This window comes from Maylandia zebra, linkage group LG22, assembly GCF_041146795.1.
Source record: "Maylandia zebra isolate NMK-2024a linkage group LG22, Mzebra_GT3a, whole genome shotgun sequence".
Taxonomy (NCBI): domain Eukaryota; kingdom Metazoa; phylum Chordata; class Actinopteri; order Cichliformes; family Cichlidae; genus Maylandia; species Maylandia zebra.
In genome coordinates, this window is record NC_135187.1 from 27002903 (window position 1) to 27030870 (window position 27968).

Below are 27968 nucleotides of genomic sequence, written 5' to 3' on the forward strand. Positions count from 1 at the left end.
TCACTCCTTGGCGGCCGCTTATCGGGGCCTGGAGCCTGGGGCTCGCTCGGGCCACTTCGGAGGTGGGGTGCCCCCGGCCTCTCGGCCTGGGGCTCGGTCACTCAGGCGCAGCTGGCTGCCGGCGGAGCTCACGGGCGCGTCACTGCAACTCCCCCTGGCTTCTGCTCCGCGGCTGCTGAGTGAGCCCTCATCTGGGACTCTCCTCAGCTCTTTCCGGGACAGTGGCGCAGCTGCCCCTCTGTTGGTCTTCCTTGGTCTCTTGTGTTCTGGGGGCCTCTGGATGTCTGGAGTTTTGATCTCCTCCACACCTGCTTCACGCCCTGGAGGACGGGGCTGTGGCCCCCCCACACCCTCTAGCAGATTATTACATGAAGGAACCTTTTAAAAAAACAAAAAACAAGCGCGTCCATGCTCACAGGTGTACACACGGGTGATCACACCCACAAACTACACCCTTTTTGGCTCCTACCTCAAAGCACACTGTGTTCTGTTGATCTTATGTGCTGCACAATAATGTTTAACATTTAGTATTTACTGTCATATTCCCATATATCATTGTGATGTTGTTTATTCTATTACTCTTGTTCTCTTCTGCTTGCTTTCTTTTTTCTTTCTCAGCAGGTGATCCAGGTGATTGATATATGCATTTTTTTTTCTCTGCCCGTTCTGTTGGTTTTTGTCTTTTGCCCTTCTCCCCCGTCCCTCTTCTCAGCTGTTTCTCTTTCCCTCTTTCTTTCTCCCCTTCTTTCCCCCAGTCAAGTCTGTCCCGTATTCAGTAAGTGAAAATAAAATAAACAATAAAAGGTGAATCAAATGGACCATTACGGCAAGGCTGGGATGGTCAGTTTGGTAAAGTAAATCCGTTGGGCATCTTTCTTTGCCTTTAGACAACAATTCTGATGGCAAAAGAGCCAAACGGGACAGGCCAAAAAAAAAAGAAAAAAAAAAAAGAAAAAAAAAGAAATGACGTTAACGCCACAACACGGCAAATCTCCGTTAACGAGCTACCGCGGATCGCCCTGAGCGTGGGGCTGGACGGCCAACACGTTAACGAGCTAACTGCGCTAACACACTAGCTCCCACCCATGTAATTGAGCATTGCATGGCACATCCAACATACTGTTTTACTTTAGTCCATGACGCGCTTACCTTCAGGGTCATACGTCACATGAAAACCAAAATAATTCCAAACGCCAGATCTGAATGAGGATGGGGGAGGTTCAATTTGCCATGTTGCAAGGAGAGCTTAACTTCTGTCTCGCTATATATATATAGCGAGATATATATATATATATATATATATATATATATATATATATATATATATATATATCTTTGTTATCATCCGACTACATTTCTCCAGTCGGAATGACATCCCGACGTGCCTCAGGTATGGACAGCTTGCTGTATTTGTTATGCACCTTCTTTGTCGCACCTTTCTGCAACTCTGATAGATGGCTAACCTCCCTCCATGCTACTTTGATCTTGCCCTTATAACGAAATGTGCACAAAAATGTGAGGGCTGTACTAATTTTTGTGATATACTGTATCAGATTGATTGTACATATTTAAATTAGAAATCAGTTATGTGCAAACCCTAATAATAAGAGAGAAAAGTGTAGGACCAACAAGGAAAGTATCGATAGTATGTTAAAATATACACAATAAGTATTAAAAAATTTGCAGACAAAATGTTTTACATTAAACTCTTTGTTAAATTGACTCAAAGTAACTGGGTAATTGCTAAATATCAATTAACTGGTATGAAATTATAAGCTGTAAATGCAACCAAGACAGAACAACCACAGAAAACTGCTTAACCACTGCAAATAGCAGAATAGAAAAGGTTGGTCTTCATAGATAATTCAGAGACACTCCACAATATAACACAGTACAACACACAAAACATGTGATCAGTATTTTAAATTGGCGGTAAATATCTGATTAAATGTTATTGATTTTGTTATGAAAAAATGTTATGTTCTTTGTGCCTCAGTGGACAATGCCTGGGAAACAAGTCAGCAATCAATATACAGTTTAAAATTCAGTGTATTCTAATTGGCAACATGTCTTTGCAAACAATTCAAAACAGTACAATGGAACACTGATCTCTGCAGTGTACACAAACTGGCTTGGAAACAGCCTCCACAGCAAGTCTCCACTGCACCTAAAGCAGTAAATTATTTTGATAATTAATGTTTACTCAATGTGATGGTGACAAATTGCATTAAATAAATAAATACTGCAAATTTACTATTAGTCTTGTTAACCTTAATAAATCACTTTTTAAGTATACACTCACTTCATGGGCACAAGTTGCTAGTGCTGTGTTGGCCCCTATTTTGCCTTGAGAACTCCCTTAATTCCTCATGGCATAGATTCGGCAAGGTGCTGGAAAGCTTCCTCAGAGACACAGGTCCATATTGATATCATAGCATCGCGCAGTTGCTGTAGTTATGTTGGCTGCATATGAGGTGACTCTACTGTTCCACCACAAACTCAAAGTTGTTCTGATGGATTGAGAACTGATGATTGCAGAGGCCATTTGAATGCAATGAAGTTACTTTTGTTATGTTCCAGAAGCCAGTTTAAGATGACTGGAACTTGTGACAAGATACATTATCACCCTGGAAGCACACATCAGAAGATGTGTACACTGTAATAACAAAGGGATGGACACGGTCAGCAACAATACTCAGGTAGGTTGTGGTATTTAAAAGATGCGCAAAGCCTCGATTATACTAAAGCCTTGATTATGCTCCACTGCAGACATAGAAAGCTGGACTTACCTGATGACCAAATAATCATTCCTGTTAGACTGCCATCTGGAGTGCATGCTCAGTTGGTACACTGCAATGTAAATTCTTGGTGGACAAGTCTGGTCTGTGCAGTCAAAAAAAAAAAATGGCCAGATACATGGATGTCCGCACAGATCGTCACACTCACAGCCTGATGGCAAAATTTAAGCCACTCAGACATGGGCACATCCAAGCAGAGTTATCGATGCTGAAAGTATAGTTGAGGCTTAAACAGTTCAAAATGTCCCAAGAAAATATTTCCCACGCCATTACACCATCACTACCAGCTTGAACCATTGATACAAGGCAGGATCAGTCCATGTTTTCATGTTACCAAATTCTACCCCAACCATCCGAATGTTGCAGCAGAAATTTAAAGGACTGGCAACATTTTATAATTTTCTGTTATCTAATTTGATGAGGATGTGTGAATTATGGCCAATGTTTCCTGTTTTAGCTGACTGTTGTGTAGCCCATATGGTTTAATGTTCAATGTGTTTTGCATTATGAAATACATTTCTACATACTTTGTAACAAGTAGTTATTGGAGTTATTGTTGTCATTCTATCAGCTTGAAGTAGTTTGACCATACTCCTCTGACTCCTGACATCAACAATGCATTTTTCCCCCCAATTAACTGCTGTTTACTGAATATTTTCACTTTTTTGAACCACTCTCTGTAAGCCCTAAAGATGGTTGCGCAGGAAAAACCCAATACATCAGCAGTTTCTCAAATATTCAGTCCAGTCCAGCTGACATCAAAAAACAAGTCACTTAAATAAGAATTTTCCATTATTCTAAGGCTCGGATTGAATTTCAGCAGCTCATCTTGACCATGTCTATATTTCTAAAGGCTTGGAGTTGCTGCAATGTGACTGGCTGATCAGATATTTCCATTAACACGCAAATGATCTGGTGTACCCAATAAAGTGACCTGTAATTGGATATATTTGAGGTAATAATCTATTACACGCAAGTGTTTTTTATTTGTTACATCAGATTTTTTCCCCCCATTGTTGAACTAGTCATAGAATGGTTTTTAATTAGCATTTTAACTAATGATTCTTCTTTTCTGAAGTAAAACTGGTTGGAAGGCTCTTAAGATGCTCATGAGTTTCTTAAGCAAAGCAGGAAGCAGAGCAGCAGGAAGATATGAAGTAGGAGAAATATTCTTGTGTGCCGAAAAGCAGTAAGTTAATAAAACATGACAGATTTTGAAAGGATAATGATTACGGCTGACCTTATTTGAGATACCCGGTAATATTGCTATATGGAAGAAATGAAAGTGGACATGGAAAAATTCAGCAGTGGAGCAAAAATAAAGGTGTGTCAACCTTCTATGAAACAAAGTAGTATAGATTTTTATATTTTTTTTCACCACAGACCCTAGTTTTACAGCAGATTCAGTATGACTTAATACTTTTAGTGAAGAAATTTTGTCTAATATTCCCACACTCAAATTTGTCAGCAGAAGAAATATCCCTCTCAGGTATAAGTACACAGTTGTAGGAATCACAACTTTAAAATTAAAGGTCATACATAGCCACGTAGTTTTGACTAGACATCTGTTTAGGTCACACATGAAGGTTAAGCAAAGAAAACACACAGTAATTAGTGATCTTCAATGTGATATACATTTTCACTTTGCACAAAGCAAGGTTGCTTGCCCCTTCTTCTACTCTTTATGTTATGTAATTACTGCTTGTATAACATAAAAATATATATTTCCTTCTTGGTGCAAAATTGCTCCAAGAACGGATGGAAGTCACAAAAAATAGCAAGCTAAACCTTAATATCCACCATCATAGAATAAGTGTGACTATATACATGGAGCACTAAAGAGAGTACAGAGTTGGAGTTTGTGTTGAGGCTAGCCTAGAGAAATGTGAACAGCTAGTCTGACTATGTTGGACTACAAAATACAACTGAAAGCACATTTTAAATGCAATGCTTTGGGCTTTGGGCAAATCAGAGTAGCTGTTAGACATTAAGAATGTGAAACAAGAAGACACAGGTCAGCTCTCTTTCAGTAGAAACATGACCTCCTGGTCTTGGAGAAAAAAATCTAAATGGTTTTAAAATCTATGTATCTGTTCTGCCCTAATTATGTTACTGGTTGTATTTATTTAATTTCAACCACATTTAATTGTACCTGAGAGCAATAGCATGACGCTATTGAAGCTAATTCTGGTTAAGCTAACCTGGGCTAACCTGGGCAATATTTTGACAGAGGTTCAGTGATACATGTGGGGCGAACTAAATATTACAGCACTGTGCAAAAATCTTTAGCTATCTCTCATTTTGAGGTCTGGAGTCTCGAGGAGGCCAGTCCATGACTGATAGTCTCCCATTGTATGTTATGCTAGCTAGGTGTGGTTTTACTATATTTCCAGTGAGTTTTGGATCATTTTCATGCTGACAACTTAAGTTGTTGCCCATCACATTCTTTCCAGATGGTATTGCGTGGTGAATCAAACTCTGATGGTACTTCTCTATGCTCATAATTCCATCAGTTTTGGAAACATGTTTGGAAAGACAGAACTGACTGAAATACAACTCCAAACCATGCTAAGACATGCCAAGTTATAGGCTAACAGCTCTTTGACAGTAACTTTGTTGGTACAAAAATATTATTTTCTGCCTGTAAAAGAGTATAATCTTCAGTATTTTTGTGATTTGAAATGCAAATTATAAGGCATATTGAGAAAATATTAAAAGCTCAAAAAAGAGGGACAAAATTAAAATATTTAATCTTTTAAAAAATTACAAGATTAAAGATTAAAAGACCTTTAGAAAGCCCAGAGAACTATTGCTATTGTCAAACATGAAGATATGAGAGGTGGTTTTAGACTTTTGGACAGTATTGTATATTTAATATAATATTTGTGATGAAAACATTGGTCATTTCTTTTCCCGCATAATGAAAAGGTTCCTTAAAAATGTACAACAGAACACCATGCAGCTGCATCAACACATTAGCAGACCACAAGGTGAAGCTAGCAGCAGACACGTAAGCCCTGTTATATGTTTCCATAAAACACTACCCCCCAAAAAATACAGTCATATCAGACTGACCTGCCTCCCTGCCTGCTGCTTCTGTTACATCTCTAATAGGAGGAAATGGCTTGTGGTGAGGAGAGGATCCAGCCCTTCTGTGGGAGTTTAATTCAATCACAGCGCTGGTCAAAAATGAATTAAAACTCTCATTAAGCCCCCCTCCTGTGTTCCAGAGACTAAGCTGGCTGCTAAGGCTCACAAGTATGATTTGGGTGTTACACAGAAGCATCAGTCAGCTCTGGAGCTATCTGTCTGTGAGTCAGCCATCAGTCACTAAGTCCCTCATTTTTGTTATTTTAATTTGCAGCACTCACCCACACAGTGCACCCAATGAACCTAGTTGTGGATGATCCAAACAAGCTGTGGACATCTTGTTGTTCAACCTGAGTGAGTCACAGTGTGGCAAAATTGAGACTTCATATCTCATTGAGCACAATGAAGATTATACACCACGATTTACACCACAAGATCGTTGACCTTTCTGCAGCACACTGTAACTAACCACTTTGCACTCTGGTCATTTATTGTATAAAGTCTCATTCTGTGTCAGTGGGAGAAGGGGGAGCTGGTGTGCTGTAACCTCAACTCTGCCTCGAGCCATTTATGTGTTTCTGCTCCAGGACCAATTGAGCTTTGCTTTGTTGCTTCTGTGAAACATCCATTATCACTGGATTCACACTGATACACTGTTACGTCTATTGTCAGGACACCATAGCTTATTCTATTATTGAACAATGATTGTGCTGTACTTATTCTGGTGTAGTGTGCACTTAAAAGAATGAATGCGGTGTGAACAAATTTGTTTTCACATAAATTGTGCAAGACATTGAGATTCTCAGCTACTTAAAATATGCACAATGCAAGGGGACTCCAAGCAAGATGATATAAGGCAGATAGATGCCTGGTGTGTGTGAGGGGGGTGGGGGTGCCATCTTTTCCCTCTCCGCCCATTAACCATGAAACATGAGCTCCCCCTGCTGATCTAAAAATACAAACGGTGTTGCCTTCAAGGGCCAATGATATAAAACAACAACAAAGAACAAAAAGGTCATTGTAAATCTGAGGAATTGGACTTAATAAACATAAATACATTTTTTTAATCGCACAAAAAAAAACGACAAAAAAGTGGTTCTATAGACAATGTGATTAACAATTATTCTGTCTGGCCTCTCAGAAATAAAGTCCCCATTTTATTAATTAATTTGCATCAGGTAGGTTTTCTGTTTATTTTTCTTTTTTATTTAAGTATCAGCATTTTTCTATGATAATAGGTGTTTGTCTTTTGTCAGCTAGTCAGATTCCTCTGTGCTGAACTGCATACAGGGATGCATACAGGCTTTTATTTGGTCAACCTCGTGGAAACCAAAAACTCCCCCGAAGGCCGCAGTAGTTTCCGAGGCGTACCTGAAGGTAACATATCGTTGTCGTAAGTGTGTTGAATGACGTAGAACAGCCCTCAGTCGTGCTTCATACACGTGTGGGGCTAGTTTGTGGATAGATAGGATTTTAGGGAATCACAGTACCAAAATTCGAAATTTCGAAAGGTCCTGCTAACTGTTTGCGTCGCTGACGATCCTTTTACAGAGGAGTCTTTGGTTGCGGAATATTTCGGTGAGTTGAAATCTGATAGAGATACAGAGGTTGTGGTTGGCTAGGTAGAAAATTATGTCAAGGTAAACGAATACGTCTCGCTTCCGGTAAGAATAAAACAAAATAAAATTCTACTCGGAATTTCTTCTTAATATTATTGTAGAAATGATTGGTTATATTACGACTCACATTCTCGTAACAAGAAACATAGGGCTTAGTTTAGACTTGGATGGCAACGTTTAGAAATTTGAGAATATAAATTGTTATGTGCGCGTTTTTAAATACCCAACTTCGCTTTTATTTTGAAAGCCTTGTTGGGTATCGTAACAATTTGGCAGGCTTGATAGAAATGGAACATTAGCCACCCTTTGTAGTTAAAGAAACTAACGAAAATTGGTACCTTGTTTAGCAAATCTTAAGCATCTCCTTTGTCTATTTTAGATACTAACGACCGCCTTGGTCTGCTGTAGCTGAAAATAACTCCCGTAACGATGTTGACCATTAGCTAAAAGCTAGTTGTACCGGCTGGTTTTCTTCAATTTGCAACTGTGCCGCGCGGTCTGCTCGTGCTCCCTAAGAGCCATGCTTCATGTATTAAAAAAACCCAAGTTTTTCAGGGTTGTAATACGACACAGTATGTTTTTAGACATACTTTGAAACACATTTAGTTGTCGACCTTCGAGCCTATGTAACGTTACTTTTATTTTTACTTAAGTTCTATTTACCTGAAAACAACAAAAGTGTGTTAGTGTGGGGTCCATTTTTTTGTACAAGGAGGAGGACATACGTGGTCTGGTCTGTTAACTTTACTGAGTTTTTCTTTGCTGAATACTGATTTGTTCATATTTAGCTTTCCTGTTAAACATTTGCACATCATACGTATATTGCAATGTAACGCAGCTCAATAGGCAGTATGACAATGTATGATAATGGCCGCAAAACTTTCTAACTCGAGGTTCACCAAATTCCAAAGCTTTTAACTACTTCATTCTTTAGCAAGTTGGCCTTTCCTTCACAATAAAGTAGAGTTTGGTATGAAAATGAAGAAAATGTTTTAAAATAGTTCTTATTTTTAGCAATGTATCTTGTTTTGACCAGCCACATGTCCCACATGGTTAAAGTTTACCTAAAAAGACAAAACCTTTTTTTTCCACTAAATTATTAGAACACAGACACACAACTGGTCTTATATATCAAAAACATTAAAATGGTACCATTAGATTATTCACTGTCATATATCCCACTGTATTAAGACTCAAGTTGAGGAAGAAAACAAAAAGGATTTTGCCATTAACTTGCAATATGGAAGTGACATCAGTTATTTTCATCCATTTTGCTCTGCATGTGGTATGTAATGTAACAAGTGCTTCAGCGACTCCCAGTGGAGTCATTTGTTTACAATGGGGTTACAATTATAATACACCAGCTACTAGCATCCCAGACTTTGCTGCCTGGTTGCACTTTATGTGTGATTGATGATTTTGCTATACCAATAATTTTTCAATACAACATTGTTATATAGCATAAAAATTTGTACAATATGATACAACACAGCCCTAGGAGGAAGGTAGCAATTTGCTTCACTTTATTTGATATGCTAAAGTTATTCTACAAAGAAGCCACACAGACGCACGCACACAAGTGAAGACACTCAGTGATTTTTTTGTTTTTGGTCATAGACTGAACAAAGGAGAATTTGGCTTGGTCACATGATAACTGTTTAAGGGAAACAAGATTGTAGTCACTCATGCTCAAAAGTAATGGCTAACCGCAACTAGAGGTTGAAGCCAATATATGCTAATACGCTACATCAGAATCAGAATACTTTATTGATCCCTGGGGGAAATTATTTTTTGTTACAGTGCTCCATTTTAAACCAACATTAAGACAAGACAGACAATACGCTAACTAAGAATAGTACAATATATACATATATATACATACATACATACATAAGTCACTTATAAATAAATATTTGGAAAAGAAACATGTGTAGTTGTAGCAGCAAACAGTGTGTTAAGTGGATGCGTTGTACAGGGAGATGGCCACAGGCAGGAATGATTTCCTGTGTCGTTCAGTGGTGCTTTTCGGTAATCTCAGTCTCTCACTGAACGAGCTCCTGTGACTGACCAACATGTCATGGAGTGGGTGGGAGGTGTTATCCAACATTGTCTTTATCTTGGACAGCATCCGCCTCTCCGACACCACCTTGAGGGAGTCCAGCTCCATCCCATACATTGTTATAATCGTATCTTATCTTTGTTTTTGTCTGGCAATTCTGGTATTTCATCTTATCGCATGATATGATAATAGCCTATCTAGGAACCTTTACTTTGATAAGGTCTTAAGAGGAACAATGGTCAGTGAATGCATCAATAAGAACAAAGTGCCTGGAGAAAAGTGAACAGCAACTACAACTGAACAAATATGTTATCACAAACAAAGAATTATTAATTCACATTTAATGTGGGCCAATAAGTTACTGCAGGTAAGCTTCTGAAAATGACTATTTTAAATGTCTGACTAGTTATTAGTGGTTTCTGTTGCTTTCTAATCACTCATTTACCTCCAGGTATCAGAGCAACAATGATGAAGTACATCCTAGTAACTGGAGGAGTCATCTCAGGTATCGGCAAAGGCATCATTGCAAGCAGTGTGGGCACGATCCTCAAGTCATGTGGCCTGCATGTGACTGCAATTAAGATTGACCCTTACATCAACATAGATGCAGGCACTTTTTCGCCCTATGAGCACGGTATGTCAGCAGAGATATTCAGTATAAATGAACACGTGCAGGCTTGTCATCTAATTGTTTACCCCTCACTCTGTCCAGGTGAAGTATTTGTGCTGGATGATGGGGGCGAGGTTGATTTGGATCTGGGGAATTATGAACGCTTCCTCGACATCCGGCTGACAAGAGACAACAACCTAACCACGGGCAAGATCTACCAGTCAGTCATCAACAAGGAGAGGAGGGGAGACTACTTGGGCAAGACTGTGCAGGGTATGCAACGGTCAGGTCATTTAGAGAAGGATGGTAATGTCAAAGATGAGTCATTAACCGAACACGCATTTTATGCTTTGCTCTTTTCCAGTGGTGCCACACATCACAGATGCAATCCAGGAATGGGTTATGAAACAGGCACAAGTGCCAGTTGATGATGACGATATAGAACCTCAAGTGTGTGTAATTGAGGTAGGCTGGCTGCTCGAATGAAGTATGATTATATGAAAAAAGCATTTTTTTTCTATGCTGATTTGATTTCTTAATCCTAAAAACAGGTTTCTTTTCAATAACATGTATTATTACATTTGCATAATTACACGTTAGAATGGCGTGGTGGGTAATGCTAGCTAGCCAGGTAGGATAACCCGTGAAATACAGTGGCTTGCAAAAGTATTCGGCCCCCTTGAACTTTCCCACATTTTGTCACATTACAGCCATAAACATGAATCAATTTTATTGGAATTCCACGTGAAAGACCAATACAAAGTGGTGTTGGTCTTTCACGTTTGCACGTGAAAGCTAAACCAGTTCCACACCACTGAAGCTGCAGCATTTTTACAAACCAATTCTGGTTCATCCGTTTCATTCAACGATCCGCTTTCACTCTTCTCATTCTGCGTGCGTATGTAAACAAAGGCACTGCGCATGCGCATTTTACCCATATTCTATCGCGATATTTCATTTTCCTATCATTGCCCAAAATTACACCGGTATTACCGTGAACGGTATGATATAGCTCAGCCCTACTTCTGAGTATAAAACCACCACAACAACATCCAGTGTATTTTAGGGTTAACAGCTGGGAAGACCTCGTCTGCTACAGAACGTCCAAGAAGAGAAAATAGTAGCCGTGACGCATCAATCAGACTTTATGTTGCTTGGTGTTTGTTTACATAACTGTTTGGCTATACAGAGGGATGGATTGTGGGAATACAACTTGCTCAGGTGGTTGGGGGGGGTTTCAAATAGTTACGCAATCTCCCTCTGTATATCTCTGAGCTTCTGTTCTGGAATGTAAATTAAAATGGCAGTAAAAACTGGCATGATAATACATTCGTGTCTTCAGCCCAGCTACGACAGCTCCAGCCAAATGTGCCAGGTTTCAAAAATCGAGAGGTGCACGACATATGCGTCAGGGATCACACTGTGAGCATAAAAAAAACCACCCTTACTATTCAGTATTGAAAGCCAATTATAGTCCACACCATCAGTCTGCAGGAGGGAAAACTCATGAGTGTGGTAGGATAACCTGCTCTGTTATAGTGTCTCACTTGGTACATTTTCAGGAGTGTGGTATGCCATAAAGCGTAATATCAATAGGCTGTTAAGGGCTGAATAACTGTCATTGATCACCAGAGATTCCCTGTATTTTGATTAAATGTCATTAGGGTCTAGCTCTATTATTTTGTGTAACCCCCCCCCGCCTTGATGGTCACTGCCAGTGTTTGTGTGTTTGTAGCTGGGAGGGACTGTCGGAGACATAGAGAGCATGCCATTCATCGAGGCCTTCAGGCAGTTCCAGTTTAAAGTGAAGAGGGAGAATTTCTGTAACATTCATGTCAGTTTGATACCACAGGTAAGACAGCCATACTTTTATATCTCACCTTACATTTAACGAACATGTGAAACTGCTGCATACCTGAATGTGGCTTTAATGCAAATATGCACTCTTATTCAGCCCTGTTCAAAAAAGGTGAGTATTTAGTAAGAAAAATACTGAAAGTTGTGCCCAGATTTTTGTTCTGCTTTAATGAGGTGTTGCTTAGATACTTCTAAGAAATGAAACTAGCTTTTAGAGGGTGATTGTTGTAGACTGTCTCATTATGTACCGGTTTGTTGTTTGCATGGTTGTGTCCAGCCCAGTGCAACAGGAGAGCAAAAGACCAAACCGACACAGAACAGTGTGAGAGAGCTGAGAGGCCTAGGCTTGTCTCCTGATCTGGTGAGTGAGTTGCTATTACATAAACATGTTTGATGCCTCATTTGCATTTAAATTACATTTCTGAATTAAAATGGATTTTTGAGTGGCATATTTTACATGTTGAAACCCAGATGTTTTATGTGCAAAAGATTCTTTGACTCCTAATTCATAATTTCACTATAGGCAACCAGGGATTGGAGTGCCATGAAAGTATTTGCCCTCTTTCCTGATTATCTGGGGTTTTTTGTTTTGTTTTTTGCATATTTGACACACTTCAGGTGCCTGAACTTTAAATGCTGCTCCAATCTGCTTCTTCAAATGAAAAATGGATTAACCATTTATTACCGCTGTATGGAAAAATTGTGCAAACTCTTTGTACAGTCACCATCAACCAACCACGGACCCTTAACTGTGATTAGTAATTGGAGTGCTAGCATTCTGATAATATTGCAAGCAGTTTTGTGTTTGTACATGATGTATTTGCACTAAAACATGACCCCGTTAAAGGATAAAGCAAGACTATTAGATCACTGGTATAGTGGGGTGATGCGTTCATGCTGGTACTCTGTATTGATGATATGATGGTTTTAACTTCCTGGGAAGCTTTTCTGAAACAGAATGGACATGATCCTGCTGAAACATTAAATCAAGGAAAAATTAAAGCCTCTTTGCCTACAAGTCACAGTACAAAAAAGAGAAATTTAGTCAGAATGGAGATGGAGGCCATTGCCAGCTTGCACATAATCAGGACTGTAAGATTAAGAAAGGTGCTCACACAGATTTCTATAAATTTAAAAAGAGAAGTCATGCAAGAGGACACATATTTTCTTACTTGAACCCAGCCTCATGTGTGCTACATGTGGCGAAGTTCAAATTTGGACAAACTCGGAATTGGATCTTTAAAGGTTTTTCTGATTGTTTGTTTTTCACTGGCAGATCATGTGCCGCTGTACAACTGCGCTGGAGAACTCTGTCAAGGAAAAGATCTCAATGTTCTGCCACGTGGAGCCTCAGCAGGTAGGTGAAGCACCTGTCAGGCTCGATTAAGCCATAAAGCTCTCTCCATAAACATCTAAAATGGATTACCTGTCTTCTTCCAGGTCATCTGTGTGCACGATGTGTCATCTATCTACAGAGTGCCATTACTGCTGGAAGATCAGGGTGTGGTGAGCTACTTGAGCAGGAGACTGAATATGCCAATAGAGACCAGACCAAGGAAGATGCTGACTAAATGGAAGGAGATGTCTGACAGGTGAGTGAGCACCTTTGTGGGTTGAACCTTTCCCATGAGAAGTCATTGTCCTCCAGAGAAGACCGAGAAATAAATGGATGCCCATATTTTTCCTCACAGGTCAGACAGACTGCTAGAGCACTGCTCTATCGCACTGGTGGGGAAGTACACAAAGTTCTCAGACTCCTATGCTTCTGTTATAAAGGCTCTCGAACACTCTGCACTCGCCATCAGCCACAAGTTGGAGGTTAAGGTATGTACACAGAATCATAGTCTTTAGTCTCAAATGATCTAGACATGGTTCAAAGTGAAGCCAGCTCCTCCTAGATTTAGTCCTTCCTCATTGTATTCCATGGCTATGACAGTCTTTGCAGTACCCTGAAGTTTAAAGGTATTACGGCTCTAGAGTAGGGGAAAGTGTTGATAGTTATGATTAGTGATTAAATAGTTGATTTTAGTTTGGGGGTTTTGTTTGGTTGTTTGTTTGTTTTTGGGAGGGGGGGGGTTGTTTTAAACAACTTGACTTGTGCCTTTAGACCAATCATGTAAGCTGTGAACATCTCTTCTTCTCAGTATATAGACTCTGCTAATTTGGAGCCAAGCACTCTGCAGGAGGACCCAGTGAAATACCACGAGGCGTGGCAAAAACTCTGCAGCTCTGAGTGAGTGCCCTGTAGGAGCACAATGTCCTGTCTCACTAGATAATCTAGCCTGAATATTAAAATGGAACTTTTATCAACATGACAATGTTTCCACTGTCCTCAGTGGCATCCTGGTTCCTGGAGGTTTTGGTGTGAGGGGAACTGAAGGAAAGATTCATGCCATCAACTGGGCCAGGAAACAGAAAAAACCCTTCCTCGGTACAAGAGTTTCTGTGGATCACATTACATGTTTTATTATCTTACTCCATATTTAATGTCAGTAAGTAGCAGCATCAGAAACACTACTTGACTGGTGTTCATATTTCTGCAGGTGTGTGTCTTGGAATGCAGCTGGCTGTATGCGAGTTTGCCAGGAACGTGCTCGGCTGGACAGGTAATGTTTTTGATATTATCTTCACAGTAAAGAAGAAGAAACAAAGCAGCATTACCTTTTAATGTGAATGCTGAGTGATGTAGGTAATTAATAAATGATTGAAATTTCATAGATGAAAAGTGTATATTGTTCCATGTATACAATAATTTTGGATGGATAGGTAATGAACATAGGATCTATATCTATGCTAAGTTTCATCATTGAGATTGTTTGTGGGTACGTATAGGTAGATCCAAAGAGGACCATTATAATCTGATTGTGTGTCCTTGTGTGTGGAGGAATAAAAAAGAACCACATTGCCTACTTCGTTTTTCAGTCAAAAGTCCCGATTTTCCTGCAATACCCTCGATCTCAATTGTTAAGGTTCGCCTGGAATTGGGCAAATTTTTTGTGCCAGTTGTGCCTGGAAATGTATTTGGGGGGGGGAAACAAGTACTTGTTTCTTTAGCAGCTTAACCAGCAAAGGTTCAGATGTCTGTTCCCGCTGTGCATCAGTCCAGTTCTTGTACATTTAGTTCTGTAAAGGCGGTTCCTATAATACTTAAACCTAGCCTTCTGATCTTCAAAAACGTTACTGCTAACTTCAATAAATTAATAAACTCACGCCATAAACACTGGTTCCAGCCAGTGTCCGCCTTCTTGTCAACTTTGCAGCAGCCGTAATGCTAACATTGAACCTTGAAAATACAGAAGATAGTCTGTCAAAACGTGTTTGTTACAGCATAGTTATTTGAGAGAGGTGTGGGAATGGGAGCTTTCTTCAAAGCATAGTCAGTTTTCAGCTTGAAATGCATCTCCTACTCATAAAAGGTGGGCACTGGTGGCTGACTGTTGATTAAAATAACTAATGGCATATTGTTCCGTTTCATACTTAGATGCCAACTCGACTGAATTTGACCCGGAAACAAAGCATCCTGTGGTAAGTTTTATGCATTGCACAAACAACCTGACTCCTGCATGCACTGTAACTGTATATTAAAATCCATCCTTTCATTTTAATCTTTGCAGGTGATTGATATGCCAGAACACAACCCCGGACAGATGGGTGGCACCATGAGGCTTGGGAAAAGACGGACCATTTTCCAAACCACCAACAGCACACTGCGTAAGAAAAGCTTTTAGTTCAACCTGGACCAGCCGGTGATGAACTGTTGCTCTGTGCTTACAGCTCTTCTGTATTCCAGGAAAGCTCTATGGAGATGCAGAGTATGTGGATGAAAGGCACAGACATCGATTTGAGGTAATGCTGAACTAATATTTCATCATCATTAAGTGTTCAGTGCAGAAACAGGAAATTGGATAGAGAGTTAGTGGGGGACAGACGTATAAGCAAAGGGCCAATCCGGGGTTGAACCCAAAGCGCCGCATTTAATCTTGGTCACCTGCTCAACCTGTGATCCAAATGTATACCTTGTTTTTGTGAACAGGTCAACCCTGAGCTTAAGAGCCACTTTGATGAGAAGGGCTTCCGGTTCGTAGGTCAGGATGTGGAAGGAGAGAGGATGGAGGTCATTGAGCTTGATGGTACAGAAAAGCAAACAGAATTATTTTCAGTTTTAATATATCAACCTTTTCTGTGAAACCTTCAACAGACTGTTTAAAATTGTTTTCTCCACTTCCAGATCACCCATATTTTATTGGTGTGCAGTACCATCCCGAGTTCACTTCACGTCCCATCAAGCCATCACCCCCCTACCTTGGTTTGTTGCTTGCTGCTGCGGGGAAGCTGCAGAGCTACTTACAGAAAGGCTGCCGTCTATCTCCACGGTAAATAGAGTGTATGTCTCAGTTTACTCATTTTCTAAAGGTATGCATACTAATTGAGACTGCTTCTGTGCCACACAGGGACACATACAGCGATCGGAGCGGCAGCAGCACACCAGACTCCGAGATATCAGAACTGAAACTTCCTTCACTCTCCAATGAATGACCCATCTGTGGAAGATATCTTAAGTGTCCTACCATCAGTTGTCTCAAGTGTTGGAAAACTGTACTGTTCAGATAGGGCTGGCATTTCCTAGAGTACAGAAGTGACTACAGGCAGCTGCAGATTAAGTTATGGGACTTTCAGCTCTAAACTACGCTCATGAAACAAACACCACTGAAAACCATAGTGTTTAAATAAAATTTAAACTGTTACTATTCATTTTTGCTCTTCCTATAAATGTTACAGAACTATGAATTGGAGTGGTTAACTTCAGTTGTCACTCATTTCTACAACAGCACTTTAGAAACTGGTTTAACATGGGAGTTATGGGTTTCCAGATTATCTTGTAAGTTTAATTTACTTTAATGGATCATAGCTGAAGTTTAGCTTAACGTCGTCACATTTATTGCAACAAGTAAGCAATAATTGTGACTTTAGTCTACCTATTTTGCTTTTTGTACAACTCAAAGTCGAGAGGTCTCCAATTAGGTCACCTACTGCAGGCATACAACATGGTGTGTGATTAGCTTTCTACTCCTGCTTCATTGACTTTCACAGGGTTTGTCACCTGTGGCATACTGTTGTAAAGAAACTGCTACTTTTGTTTCTGATGCCACTCTACCACCACAGTACTGTTGTGGCCTTAATGTAAATAAATGTGCTACAAACGGTTTGTAGCATAGTTCAATGTCTCCATTCTTTTGATCATGTTACAGACAAGTTTCCAGAGGTAGTCAAGTCAGTTTTATTACAATCTGCAATTGTCACACACAGGGTTCATTTTCTTAGGTTCAGCCCTTAACCTCTTAGGACCTGGCGTCCACATGTGGATTTCACATTTTTGGCTTATTTAGACCATTTTAAAAAAAAAAAAAAAAAAAAAAAAAAAAAAGCATGCCATGGAAGAGTTCAGGTCTTAGGAGGTTAAAGAGCCAGGTCAACTCATTCATGCATTTCACAGCTGCAAGAAAGCTCCGATCCAAGTTGGTTTTCTTCAGTAGTGTTTGTGCCTAGCCGGAAAGTTGGCAGCAATTCTCTCATGGAAATGTCACGTCACTCCCAACGTAGCACCATACCTGAAAAATAAACACCTCAGGTTAGCCAAATTCAGAAACTTTTTGTAAACATTCTCATTATGCACTGATCTCAGTCCCATATCCGCAAGCTTCATCCAGAAGTCAACAATGTATTAAGGTCATCATAGATCAAAATAACCACTGACCAATTTCAGCATCAACATACCTGTAAATTACAGATGTGAATGTACTTTGTTACAGCTCTGCAACACCAAGAGGTCAAGCGGATAGACGCCTAAAATTTAATTTAAAAAAAAAAAGTGAGATCACAAGTTGCATGTTAGCTTAGTCTATTTTTCTAGCAGATGTCTGTTGGACAGCTGAGTGGCTGCTGATGGCACAGAGTGGCCACAGCAGTCAAAGACCACCCTGTTTTCTTGCATGCACTTGGAGAGCATGGAGCTACAAACAAGCACCGACCCTTAGGATAGCATGCTGGAACAGGGACATAAGTGGCCTTTTAATATTTTTTTAAAAAAAAGTGAACTCTTACCTGAATGAGCAGTTTTCATTTACAAATGACAGATCTCCATTCACCTAACAAGAAAATTTGGTTAGTCGTTTTGCCCCAACAAACATTGATTAAAGTCAGTCAATCTCATCAAGTTTTAATAAATGTGGCTCAGGAAGAATAAGTCTCAATCAAGACTAGATCAGTGAGGGCAAGTTTGTCATCACAGCCAGGATTGTCTGAATTATTTTGAAGAGTTACCTGCATGTTGTGTTCTCATTTGATGGTTTTGGTCTTGCACCTTTGGTGTCACCCAGTACCTATTGGAAGACAAGGCAAATCACTTACATTTCTTTGAAAGTTTGCATTTAATCCTGGGATAACTCACTGATCAATGTCCTTCCCCTAAATGTTGCTGTAGCAGTCATTTTCAAAACCGAACAGCGACCGTCGGTGAAAGTCTTCATGTCGGCTTCCTTTTGACCGTTCACTGCTACATGGGAGCATGAACGGCTTCGATAGGAGCCTTTTCACGATGGGACAGCTAGTTTTAATTTAAAGACTCACCTGCATTCTGCATATTGGGAAGCAAGGTTGAACTGCCATTTCAAATAGACCCTAGAGACAAAATAAAGAAGATTAAAGATTAGTTATGTTGAAAACAGTTGCCTGTGCCATCACCTTTTATAACAAACTGCATTTAGTCTAATTTTGATTCTAAAGGTAGTTTAAGTTTGTTACAATGACATCAATGCTATTAACGTCAGAGGCCTTAAAGGCTAATGTTTATTAAAATGAGCTAGCATAAATGGCTTTGATTTTACCACCTAGTCTGATTTCCATGCCACCCTAAGAAAATTTCTCAAGATCCACCCCTGGCCACGTGGTACAAACCCATTAGCGTCCAAGCTAAGCTATCAGCAAGCTAAGCTATAGCTAACCCTTAGCATGGTCACTAAAGCCTAGGTATATCTACTGTCGAGTTCCCAGTTATATGACAAGTCAGCAAGAAGTGTTGATTATAAAAACAAGACTATACTACATATCCCAAAGTATTAACTAGTCAAGCATTATGGCTGTAGATACAAGCTAACGTAAGGTCGTTCACTCACTTACGCTAAAAGCGCTATATTAATGTTATAACAAAAATAATGAGTTCTGTGTCAAGGTGGACTGGATTTAAAAGCTGCGCATAATTAATGTAAATACCTGGACACATGACCTTAGTAATCGACAACACCAGCATAAAGCTTACCATAGCTCTTTCTTGGGGACTTCTGCTCACATGGAAGACTGCAGGAAGAAGAGAGAAAGCGGCAAGGCCCGCTGTTCTTATATACTCACTCTGATGTCCGGCAGCGGTGCGCTGATTGGCTCGCGTTACTCACGCGGACCGGTTGAATAGTGGGATATGTAGTATCACACTCCTCCTCCTTCTTCTGTTTTTTTAAGCAATGCCTGCTGTATTTATTGAAGTTTACTGAGACTCAGGCAATAGGGTTTTACACTTAACTAGCCACGCATTTTTCACAGAGTACAACGGCACAGAATAAACGGTGTGCAATTAGAGAAATATGCTGTAAATCCAGACCATCGTCGGAAGTGAATATAGGCTACTTCAGAACCACGGACAGCAACACACTGCGTGTTTTAGGTTTTGTGATATCAATAAATAAATGGGGGTGGTTAAGGAAACTCTGTGCAAAACATGCCCAAGACGGACCTCATATAGATATATTGTTCTGTTTTTGCTGCTTTTAAACCCCCTATATGATTCTTTTACAACATACACAGGCCAGATGAGGTTGTAGCGGGTTTATTGGAGTGATATTCGACTAGTAGAGCATAGGTAAATCTATCACATGACTGCTGCGGCCGCTCTGTGCTCCGCGTCTCTTCCTGAACAGAAGGCAGTAGCAGCAGCTGGGGCTCCATGTAAACACGCCGCGCGCAGGGCTTTGTTTCACACACACTCACTCCGCAGGTATCTTCCCTCTAGTCATGCCATGGATATTTTGTGGCAATATCAGTTTCGAATCATTCTACTCGGGGATTCCACAGTGGGCAAGTCCTCGCTGTTGAAGCGTTTCACGGATGGAATTTACAGCGATGTGGCGGACCCGACGGTCGGGGTAGATTTTTATGCCCGCTCGCTTGACATCGAACCCGGGGTGAAAATAAAGCTCCAGCTCTGGGATACGGCTGGCCAGGAACGATTCAGGTATAGTGAGGTGAAATGTATCTTATATAGAATCTATCTGAGCTAAATATGTATACAACCATAGTCCTTCAAAGAGATTTTTAAATAAATAATTGCGAGCCCTCGGTTTAATGTCGTGTTTGGCTACTATTCTCAGTCCCTTTAAATTGAATATGGGCCATTTCCCCGTCTCGTTAGCATGTAATGAAATGAGTTTAGACAGCGGAGAAAGGAGGCCAATAGAAGATATTACGATGTCCTGACCTGTATAACAACAGGACACGGCGACTTACATCATGCTTTCATGGATGATGGGCAGCCTCCTCATATTTAGGCCCCAGTTTGATTCCCTCATATACAATTTCCAGGCCTTCGCGGGGATGACAAGTCCCGATCCAAATCTATTTGTTGTTGTTTTCATTCATCTATCCTGTTGCTTGCTCTGCTTTTCATGCCCACTGTCACGGATCATTTCCTTTAAAGAACTCCTGTGTCTGGAGAAGCTCTTAGATCTGCTTTCCCGTTTGAAGCCTCTGAGGGTGTTTTCCTCCAGGCTTCACTTCACTTGTCTTTCACTTCTGCCTATCTGCCTGTAGAATCTGTGGTTTTTAAAGCATCAAATGCAGAGATCAGAGTCTGTATGTGCATATATTTTTATAAATAGAATAGTATCATGCACCAGATGTTTTGACCCAAAGGATCCTTTGTGTTTTTGTATTTTATTTCACTTGATGGCATTGTTTAGTTTCCATTTAATTAAGCACATTAATGTATGAAACGTTAAAAAAAAAAAAAGCATTCGCATTGCAAGTTTTGACTTCATAAAATTACAGAAATTGTTTTAAGAAGCCAAGAGAGACAGACCTTCCATAGCAATATGACTTGAATATATTTATTAGACCTGTACATTTCACAGACTTTGATCACAAAAAAGTCCCAAATGTTGGGTGAGGTCCAACTTTATTATCAAATTATGTATTATGCCATTCAGTGATATATTACCATCATAAATGAGGTCCTGACACAATTCACTTAAGTACACAATTTACACAATTTATTAAGTATGCTTCAGTTTTAACATATTTAACTCCCCTCATATTGAGCACACTGTCTCAATAAGTAGTTTCATCTGAATGGCAAGGCCAGCTAAAGCACAGATGTAACTCCATGAGTCTTACTAATGTAAAACACCAGTAACACAGCTTTGAAAGGAAATTCTTGTGTCATTTAAGTGGTTAGCTTGCAAATAGACAGTTGAAAGACTTAAAAGAGAGCATGCAACCACATTCCTTGACTGACTTGGAAAACAGTGTGAAAATTGATTTGGGATTGTGTCAAATGGGACTTGATCTTATCTTAGTTTCCGCTGTCTTGACATTTGAGCTTCACTTTGGCTATAATATTTAAGTTTGTTTTCTATAAACTGATTAATGGGAACTATGACTACTCTTCTATTGTAACTGAGCACTCAAAGCGCTTTTTTATACATGTCCCATTCACCTACACACACTCACACACCGAAAAACGCATCAGGCAAGTTGGGTACAGTATCTTGCTCAACAATACTTTGACATGGAGACTGGAAGACCTGCTCTACCTCCTGAGCTACAGCCACCCCTTTTCTTCAAAGACTTGATTTGACTCAGGGTTTGACTTGACTTGCTTTGGCAGAGAGGACTTGGACTTACCTCAAGTGATATGAATTTTCCACCACAAAAATTAAACTCATATTGTGATGTTACAAACAGCAGTATAAGGGTAGTGAACTGGTAGGAACCATCCAAGTTCATAGAGCTGTCCAAGACATTTAGAAGTTATAAGTCTAGAGATGTTTGTCTTTGGTTTCTAACACCAGTAATGTGTCTTTCCACCAGGTCTATCACAACATCATATTACCGCAACTCTGTAGGTGGCCTGCTTGTCTTTGATCTCACCAATCGTAAAACCTTCGACCATGTGAGGGAATGGCACAAGGAGGTGAGTGAGCACATCCTGCCTCACCACATGGTCTACATCCTCATCGGCCATAAAAGTGATCTCAACAAGGACCGGAAGGTGAGCAGGGATGAGGCAGAGCAGCTGGCCGCTGAGCTGGGCATTCGCTATGTGGAGACATCAGCCAAGTGCAACAGCAATGTGGACCGGGCCTTTGAGCTGCTGACCAGGGACATCTACGAGCTGATGAAGATGGGGGAGATCGTCACCCGTGATGGGTGGGATGGCGTGAAGAGCGGCCTGACTGCCAAGGTTCTCTACTCTGCAGAGGATGAAGAGTTGGCCCCTCCATCAGCTGAAAAAAGCTGCCACTGCTGACTGAGAAGTCTTTGTGTTCCAACACTATCCTATCACACCAAGAGCTCACTTTGTCTCACAGCCGATCATCAAAACCAAATCACTGAGGCTTAGCACCCTGTGATATCACCATCCATCACTTCCTCACCTTGTGTTTTGTGACCTTTCTGTGTTGATTTTTCAGACCACTGGGATTATTTTCAATCAGGATGCGAGAGTAAATACCAATGTGTACCTGTTGGGAAAGTATTGTATTGTTAATTTGATATGATGTAGCATGAGTCGAGCTGTTTTGAGCCTCATCTTGCTCAAGAAAAAAAAAAGAAAGCATGCCAATGTGATCAGGTGTTGTTGCTTAAAGTGTAGCCAGTACTCCTTTTCATAGCAATGGAGCTAAAGGACTACTGAGCATACGAAAGTACAAATGGACTATTATGGTCTGGCATCATCCACATTTCATATGGTACTATTATGGGTTTCTACTTGTCAAAAGTTTGTGCAATGCTTTGCCTGCAGTCTTAAGTGGCTGTAACATTGTAAATAATAGTTAAATCTATAAAGATGAGAGCTAAAGGTGACTGAAAGCTATTTAATTCATAGTGTGAACAGTGCACTCTGCAATAAGTGTCACCATATTAAATCAATGTGCTCCTCCTGCTACTGTAAGCTGTGTGTGCACTTATGCCAAATTGACCTTTGACCATTCTGTGAATAGATTAATAATGTGTTTTTTTTTTGTAAAAAAGTAGAGATTATTTGTAGTAAAAGTGTATACATAAACATAGATTATTGTAATTAGACTAAGTGTAACATACAACATTCACAATAGCAGTAAGTGGCAATGTGAGAAAAGGAAGTTTAAGGTCTAAATATGCCCCATTGATATAGACATAGATGATATGCACAGCAAAACCTAATGAGCTTTGATATGTTTATTGCAGGCCTCTAAACTGGCTTTAATTCAGCTTATCCGGGCCATCAGCCCAACAAATGTCATGTCATGAAACCATGACAAAGGATTTAGCTGCATTTTCTGCCTTTTTTGCTTTCATTTTCTTTTTGCTGTACAAATGAACCTGATAAAATTCTTTGTAGGGCCTTAAAAGTGCTTAGAGAATTAGAGAAAAGCTCCAGCTTAGCTTAGCATAAAGAATTGAGAGTAGTAACATGTTTAAGCAAATTAATTTTATGTTTACATTCATGGTTGCCAAAGTGCGGCCTGTGGGACAGTGGTGGCCCTTGGTAATGTTCTGTAGCTGGATCAAAACAGAATCAAACAAAGGGAGCATTTGTTGTCTGTTTTTGTTCTGGACAGCTTTATAAAACACAGTTACAGTTGTCAAAAAATGTAACAGACAAAATTGCAATTAACAACTTATAACCCCTCCCTCTGAACACCAACTAAAAGGGTTTGTGTGTATTTTTCCTGTACCTGTATCACTTGCCTACTGGTTCCCTAAACTGGCACTTTCTTGTTTAAACCATGTCTGAAAAGCCACTAAAACCTGTAGTTACCAAGTTTATCTATTACTCTTCAACAGCTGGAGGCACTCAACCAGTTAAGTTGTTAATACGCAACTGTTTTCCAAAGTCACTAATGTAAGTGTTCTGTTGTTATTGTGTTTTTTATGATGTTTTTAGACCTGTTATATAAATGTGACAAAGGAATTTCCCATTATTAATTTTCTCACGCTGATTTTACGCACATAAATATAATTCTAAAACAACAGTTTGGAGCTGCAATATACCTACACCCAAAGTCACTAAAATCCCTTGTTAGCTAACAAATGTGATAAAATCTTTGTTGTGACTTTAGTTTTTCTTTGCTGGCTGGAGACACTCAAAAACTCTCTCCAGAATCCCTGCTGAATTATTAATAAGAAAAATGATTTAGACTTTTTTAAACCACAGATTCAACAAGGAAGATAAGCTGTGCATTTTAGAGGCGCTAGTATCGCTAGCTATTGTGATAGCTGTCACTCCTGCTTCCAGTCTTCATGCTGAGTTAGCCTAGTTTGCCTCTTTGGCCCCCACATATCAGTATCTTTTCAGCAAAATCCTAAAGAATATTAAATGTTTTTTGTTTTTTTTAAGGGCTACAGTAGTAGGCTATTGTATTTTAGACCTGTTAAGGTATAACAGAAGAAATCCCTTTTATCAGTGTTCAAAAGCAGAATTTTTACCAACCTATATATAGTTAAGAAGTGCAAGTTAATCTTGCTCACATTGTTTGTTAACTAACTAATGTACTGTAGATTTTATTCAGCTGTAATGGAGAATGATTGGGTGTCTGCACACATGACTTCCAAAACCTGCAGTGAATACCTTTAACAAAGAGGATCATGAATTCCTTTAAGGCTCTAGAGGCTAATAATTTGCTGCTTGCAAGCCTGGATCTTGTTGCGTACAGTTTGCTTTCCCTGGGGCTTCTACAACACACACTACACTGTAAACAGTAAGAAAATATGCATTCTAATGTTTTTACTTAGCATTCATGTGACCAGTCTGACACTTTTTTTTCATTTGTCTGAACCAGTTAATAAAATGTACATCATGTGGTTGCAGCTTAGTATTTGACAAGGAATGTATTCTAACTCATTTCTGCAATCCCTTTTCGTTTTTCATTTATTGTTTTGCACTAATTCAAACTGCATTTTTTCCCCTGGTGAAAGTCTGTGTTTGTTTGACAATCAAATGTTATCATTTTGAGTTCTTGGTATAGGTGAGGAATACAGTGTTGGGGTGGCAAGCCTTGAAAACGTGCTGAATGAAAACCAACAAGTCTGTACAACTACCTTTCTCACTTTTGCCTCTAAGGGTTACATTGTATTGTATGATACTGTGTGTTAGCACTGTGCTGTGAGCGTTACTGACGACTACAGACTCATGTAGTCGGGAGGAAAACACTGGAAAGACAGGAAGAAGTATTATTTTGAAAGATTGACTCTATGGGATAAAAAGACCAATTGAAAACTTATATATACATCAATCAACAACAGCACAAAAAATATGATTCATTTCCATCTTATTTGTAATCTTACAAGCTATACCAATACATCTGCAGTGACTGTAAGTAGTAATATTACTACAATGAAGGTGAATGACTAACTTTCAGTCCAACTCTAGCTTCTCTCTGTGTTCTTTGAAAACAATTTGTGGAAATATTCTTATTTGCTTTCTTTCCAATCTCTCTTTCCCAGTGAGATGACAAGACTGATGCGACATTATCTTCTAGTGTTCTGGAGTCAGGAGGCAGTTAGCATAGCTTAGGATAAGGACTGCCTCCATCTGACTTATTTCAACAAATGAACTGCAAAAACACCAAGCAGCGAACACTTCTGAGCAAACAGACTTCATAGTTTGAAGACATTAAGCTGAATCGTGTAGCAGACATGCACTTAGTTTACAAAATCTTAATTTTTGTCTTTGACTTTTTCCAAACCCCAAAAAATGATTTAAATATTGGACTTTTGGTGCCAACCTAACGTGTTCCAGGGGATACACATGTAGACAAATAATCTTTAATTATTCTATCTTCAAATAGATATATTTCATTCTGCCAGTTTTGTTGAACGTATGATTTAAATGTAGCTTTGCTGTAAAAAATATACTTCCTATCGTTCCTTAAGCATCACTAGTTTATTGGTTTAGTATCACTTTTTACTATATTACACTTGGATTCAGCTTCAGCATTATTTGTATGATATAATAAACCGAAATCCAAAGCTATTCTAGCATCTTTTTTAATGCAAAAAGGAAAACGGTAGCTCTATTCAGTTTATCAAAACCTGTGTTACTAGTTTGTCTTGCTTTACAAACTGTGCATACCCTTGGCTGTGCTGTTTAACTCCTGTTTACTTTCCACAAATTATTTTTATGTTTTAAACATATCACCAAAATTCTGTTTAATTTTTCTATATAGGAACATAAATAGTAGAAGATCATTATTCAATTCTGGCCCAATAATTTAGCTTCATAAAGTTCACCAATATGTAAATGTTTCAGTTTGTATATGTAAGTGGAGTTATCGTTCTGGAACTATTTTTTGGTCAATCAAGCCAAAACCTAACATTTTTATATTTTAGTTTGTGAGCAGCTTTTTGGAATACAATATAAAGAGTACCTTTTTGAGCTAACAGCATGGCAGTTCAATCTCTTTACTGACCACAGAGAATGTGTATATCTGTGCTTTAGATTTTAACACCTGTAGAAAGAAAAGGTAAAAAGAAAATAACCTTTTTTTCTCCAGTATACACTTTTTCTTCTAACTGACTTAACCACTGCTGCTTTCTCTCTCTCTCGTCCCTCAAACTGGGCTTTAGAATCTGTAACCAACTATTTCCGTGGAACATAATAAACAAACATCTATTGCCAAGAGGAGCCAGAGGTGATTAACAGCATGATATGCTCCAAATATTCTATTTAACCAATCAGAAATGTCCTGCTCTAAAAGCCCGACCCCCTTGTAGCCCACTGAAACTTTGAAAAGTACTACCAAAGCTTTTTACATGCCTCTGTGTATGGACTTTTTGGTCGGTCAAATAATTCTTCCCTTTTCCTTACTTTGACAGCATAGCGAGTCCATCCAAAGGTCATAGTCACTGTTGTTCCTGTTGTGGAAAAGCAGCTATTGATACCAATTATCTCTCATCAGTCTTAGAAAGAAAACAAATAAGAACATTTAAAAAAAGAAAGAAAAAAGAAACAAATCACCCATGTAATTAATAGTGTCATATCCAGTGAACTGATCAAAATAATCACAGGTAGGGTTTCTCTACCATGTAACATCAACAGTACAGCTTCTGATCCCCCGATGGTCATGTTCCACAGTATTACTGAATAAATGTTATTTATTTTTATGTTATGTATAAGGGATATTGGTTATTAAATGAATAAATAGATGTACGTTGAATATTGTTTGGACTGGATGGTCTTCTTAACAAAGATTTGGCGCCCTCTTCTGACAGATTTAAGAAACATAATCGTTGCCTGGATTTGATTGATTTATGGTAGTTAGGTAAAAATTTGGACAAATGTTGTTGGTGAGGCCGATCCAAACCAAGAATTAGGACCTGTATTACACTAGGTTAGCTTTAGAATATTACTGATTTTCTTCAGCTATGAGAACATCATAAAAGATCATTGCAATACTTAAATGTATATGATCGTATATGCTACTATTCAGATAACTTAGTAAATGTCCTCAAGTTGCGCCTGGGAATCTGAGCAACAGAGAACACGAACACCACACACACACACCACAGTATTATGATCTTTCTATTGATGTGTAATTCACTTTTAATTCAGCGTAAACAGTATATAATAAAATTAAATATAACAAAGTTTTATTTTTCAATTAAATTCGGTAATCTATGTAAGGCTC

At 39.2% G+C, this 27968-nt stretch overlaps 2 protein-coding genes, 1 long non-coding RNA gene and 3 other non-coding genes across 7 annotated transcripts; 2 read left to right on the forward strand and 4 right to left on the reverse strand.

The window, feature by feature from the left end:
- Positions 1–7272: 7272 nt before the first annotated feature.
- ctps1a (CTP synthase 1a) lies at positions 7273–17258 on the forward strand. 2 transcript variants are annotated; one of them, XM_004564406.5, is made up of 18 exons: positions 7273–7466; positions 10018–10200; positions 10279–10449; positions 10541–10641; positions 11912–12028; positions 12311–12394; positions 13310–13390; positions 13474–13625; positions 13725–13857; positions 14178–14266; positions 14370–14464; positions 14577–14639; positions 15515–15558; positions 15648–15744; positions 15824–15879; positions 16067–16163; positions 16262–16406; positions 16485–17258. In XM_004564406.5, the coding sequence occupies exons 2-18, from the start codon at positions 10032–10034 to the stop codon at positions 16567–16569; spliced, it is 1779 nt and encodes a 592-aa protein (XP_004564463.1). In that variant the 5' UTR covers positions 7273–7466; positions 10018–10031; the 3' UTR covers positions 16570–17258. The 2 variants fall into 2 exon arrangements, with proteins under 2 accessions (XP_004564463.1, XP_004564464.1); XM_004564407.6 differs by lacking the exon at positions 7273–7466 and adding an exon at positions 9507–9933.
- A 29-nt stretch (positions 17259–17287) lies between these two features.
- Positions 17288–19458, reverse strand: LOC105941216 (uncharacterized). The gene is made up of 6 exons (XR_001167841.5): positions 19349–19458; positions 18661–18711; positions 18355–18413; positions 18136–18179; positions 17809–17877; positions 17288–17642 (listed from the first exon to the last, which is right to left on the reverse strand). It is a non-coding gene; the product is annotated as an uncharacterized LOC105941216 (long non-coding RNA).
- On the reverse strand, positions 17705–17776 carry LOC111500805 (small nucleolar RNA SNORD99). The gene has a single exon (XR_002721256.1). It is a non-coding gene; the product is annotated as a small nucleolar RNA SNORD99 (small nucleolar RNA).
- LOC111500803 (small nucleolar RNA SNORA44) lies at positions 17950–18080 on the reverse strand. Its single transcript, XR_002721254.1, has one exon. It is a non-coding gene; the product is annotated as a small nucleolar RNA SNORA44 (small nucleolar RNA).
- LOC111500802 (small nucleolar RNA SNORA16B/SNORA16A family) lies at positions 18486–18623 on the reverse strand. Its single transcript, XR_002721253.1, has one exon. It is a non-coding gene; the product is annotated as a small nucleolar RNA SNORA16B/SNORA16A family (small nucleolar RNA).
- Positions 19459–19960: 502 nt separating the features above from the next.
- rab42a (RAB42, member RAS oncogene family a) lies at positions 19961–27497 on the forward strand. Its single transcript, XM_004564405.5, has 2 exons — positions 19961–20314; positions 22168–27497. The coding sequence occupies exons 1-2, from the start codon at positions 20100–20102 to the stop codon at positions 22604–22606; spliced, it is 654 nt and encodes a 217-aa protein (XP_004564462.2). The 5' UTR covers positions 19961–20099; the 3' UTR covers positions 22607–27497.
- Positions 27498–27968: the final 471 nt, after the last annotated feature.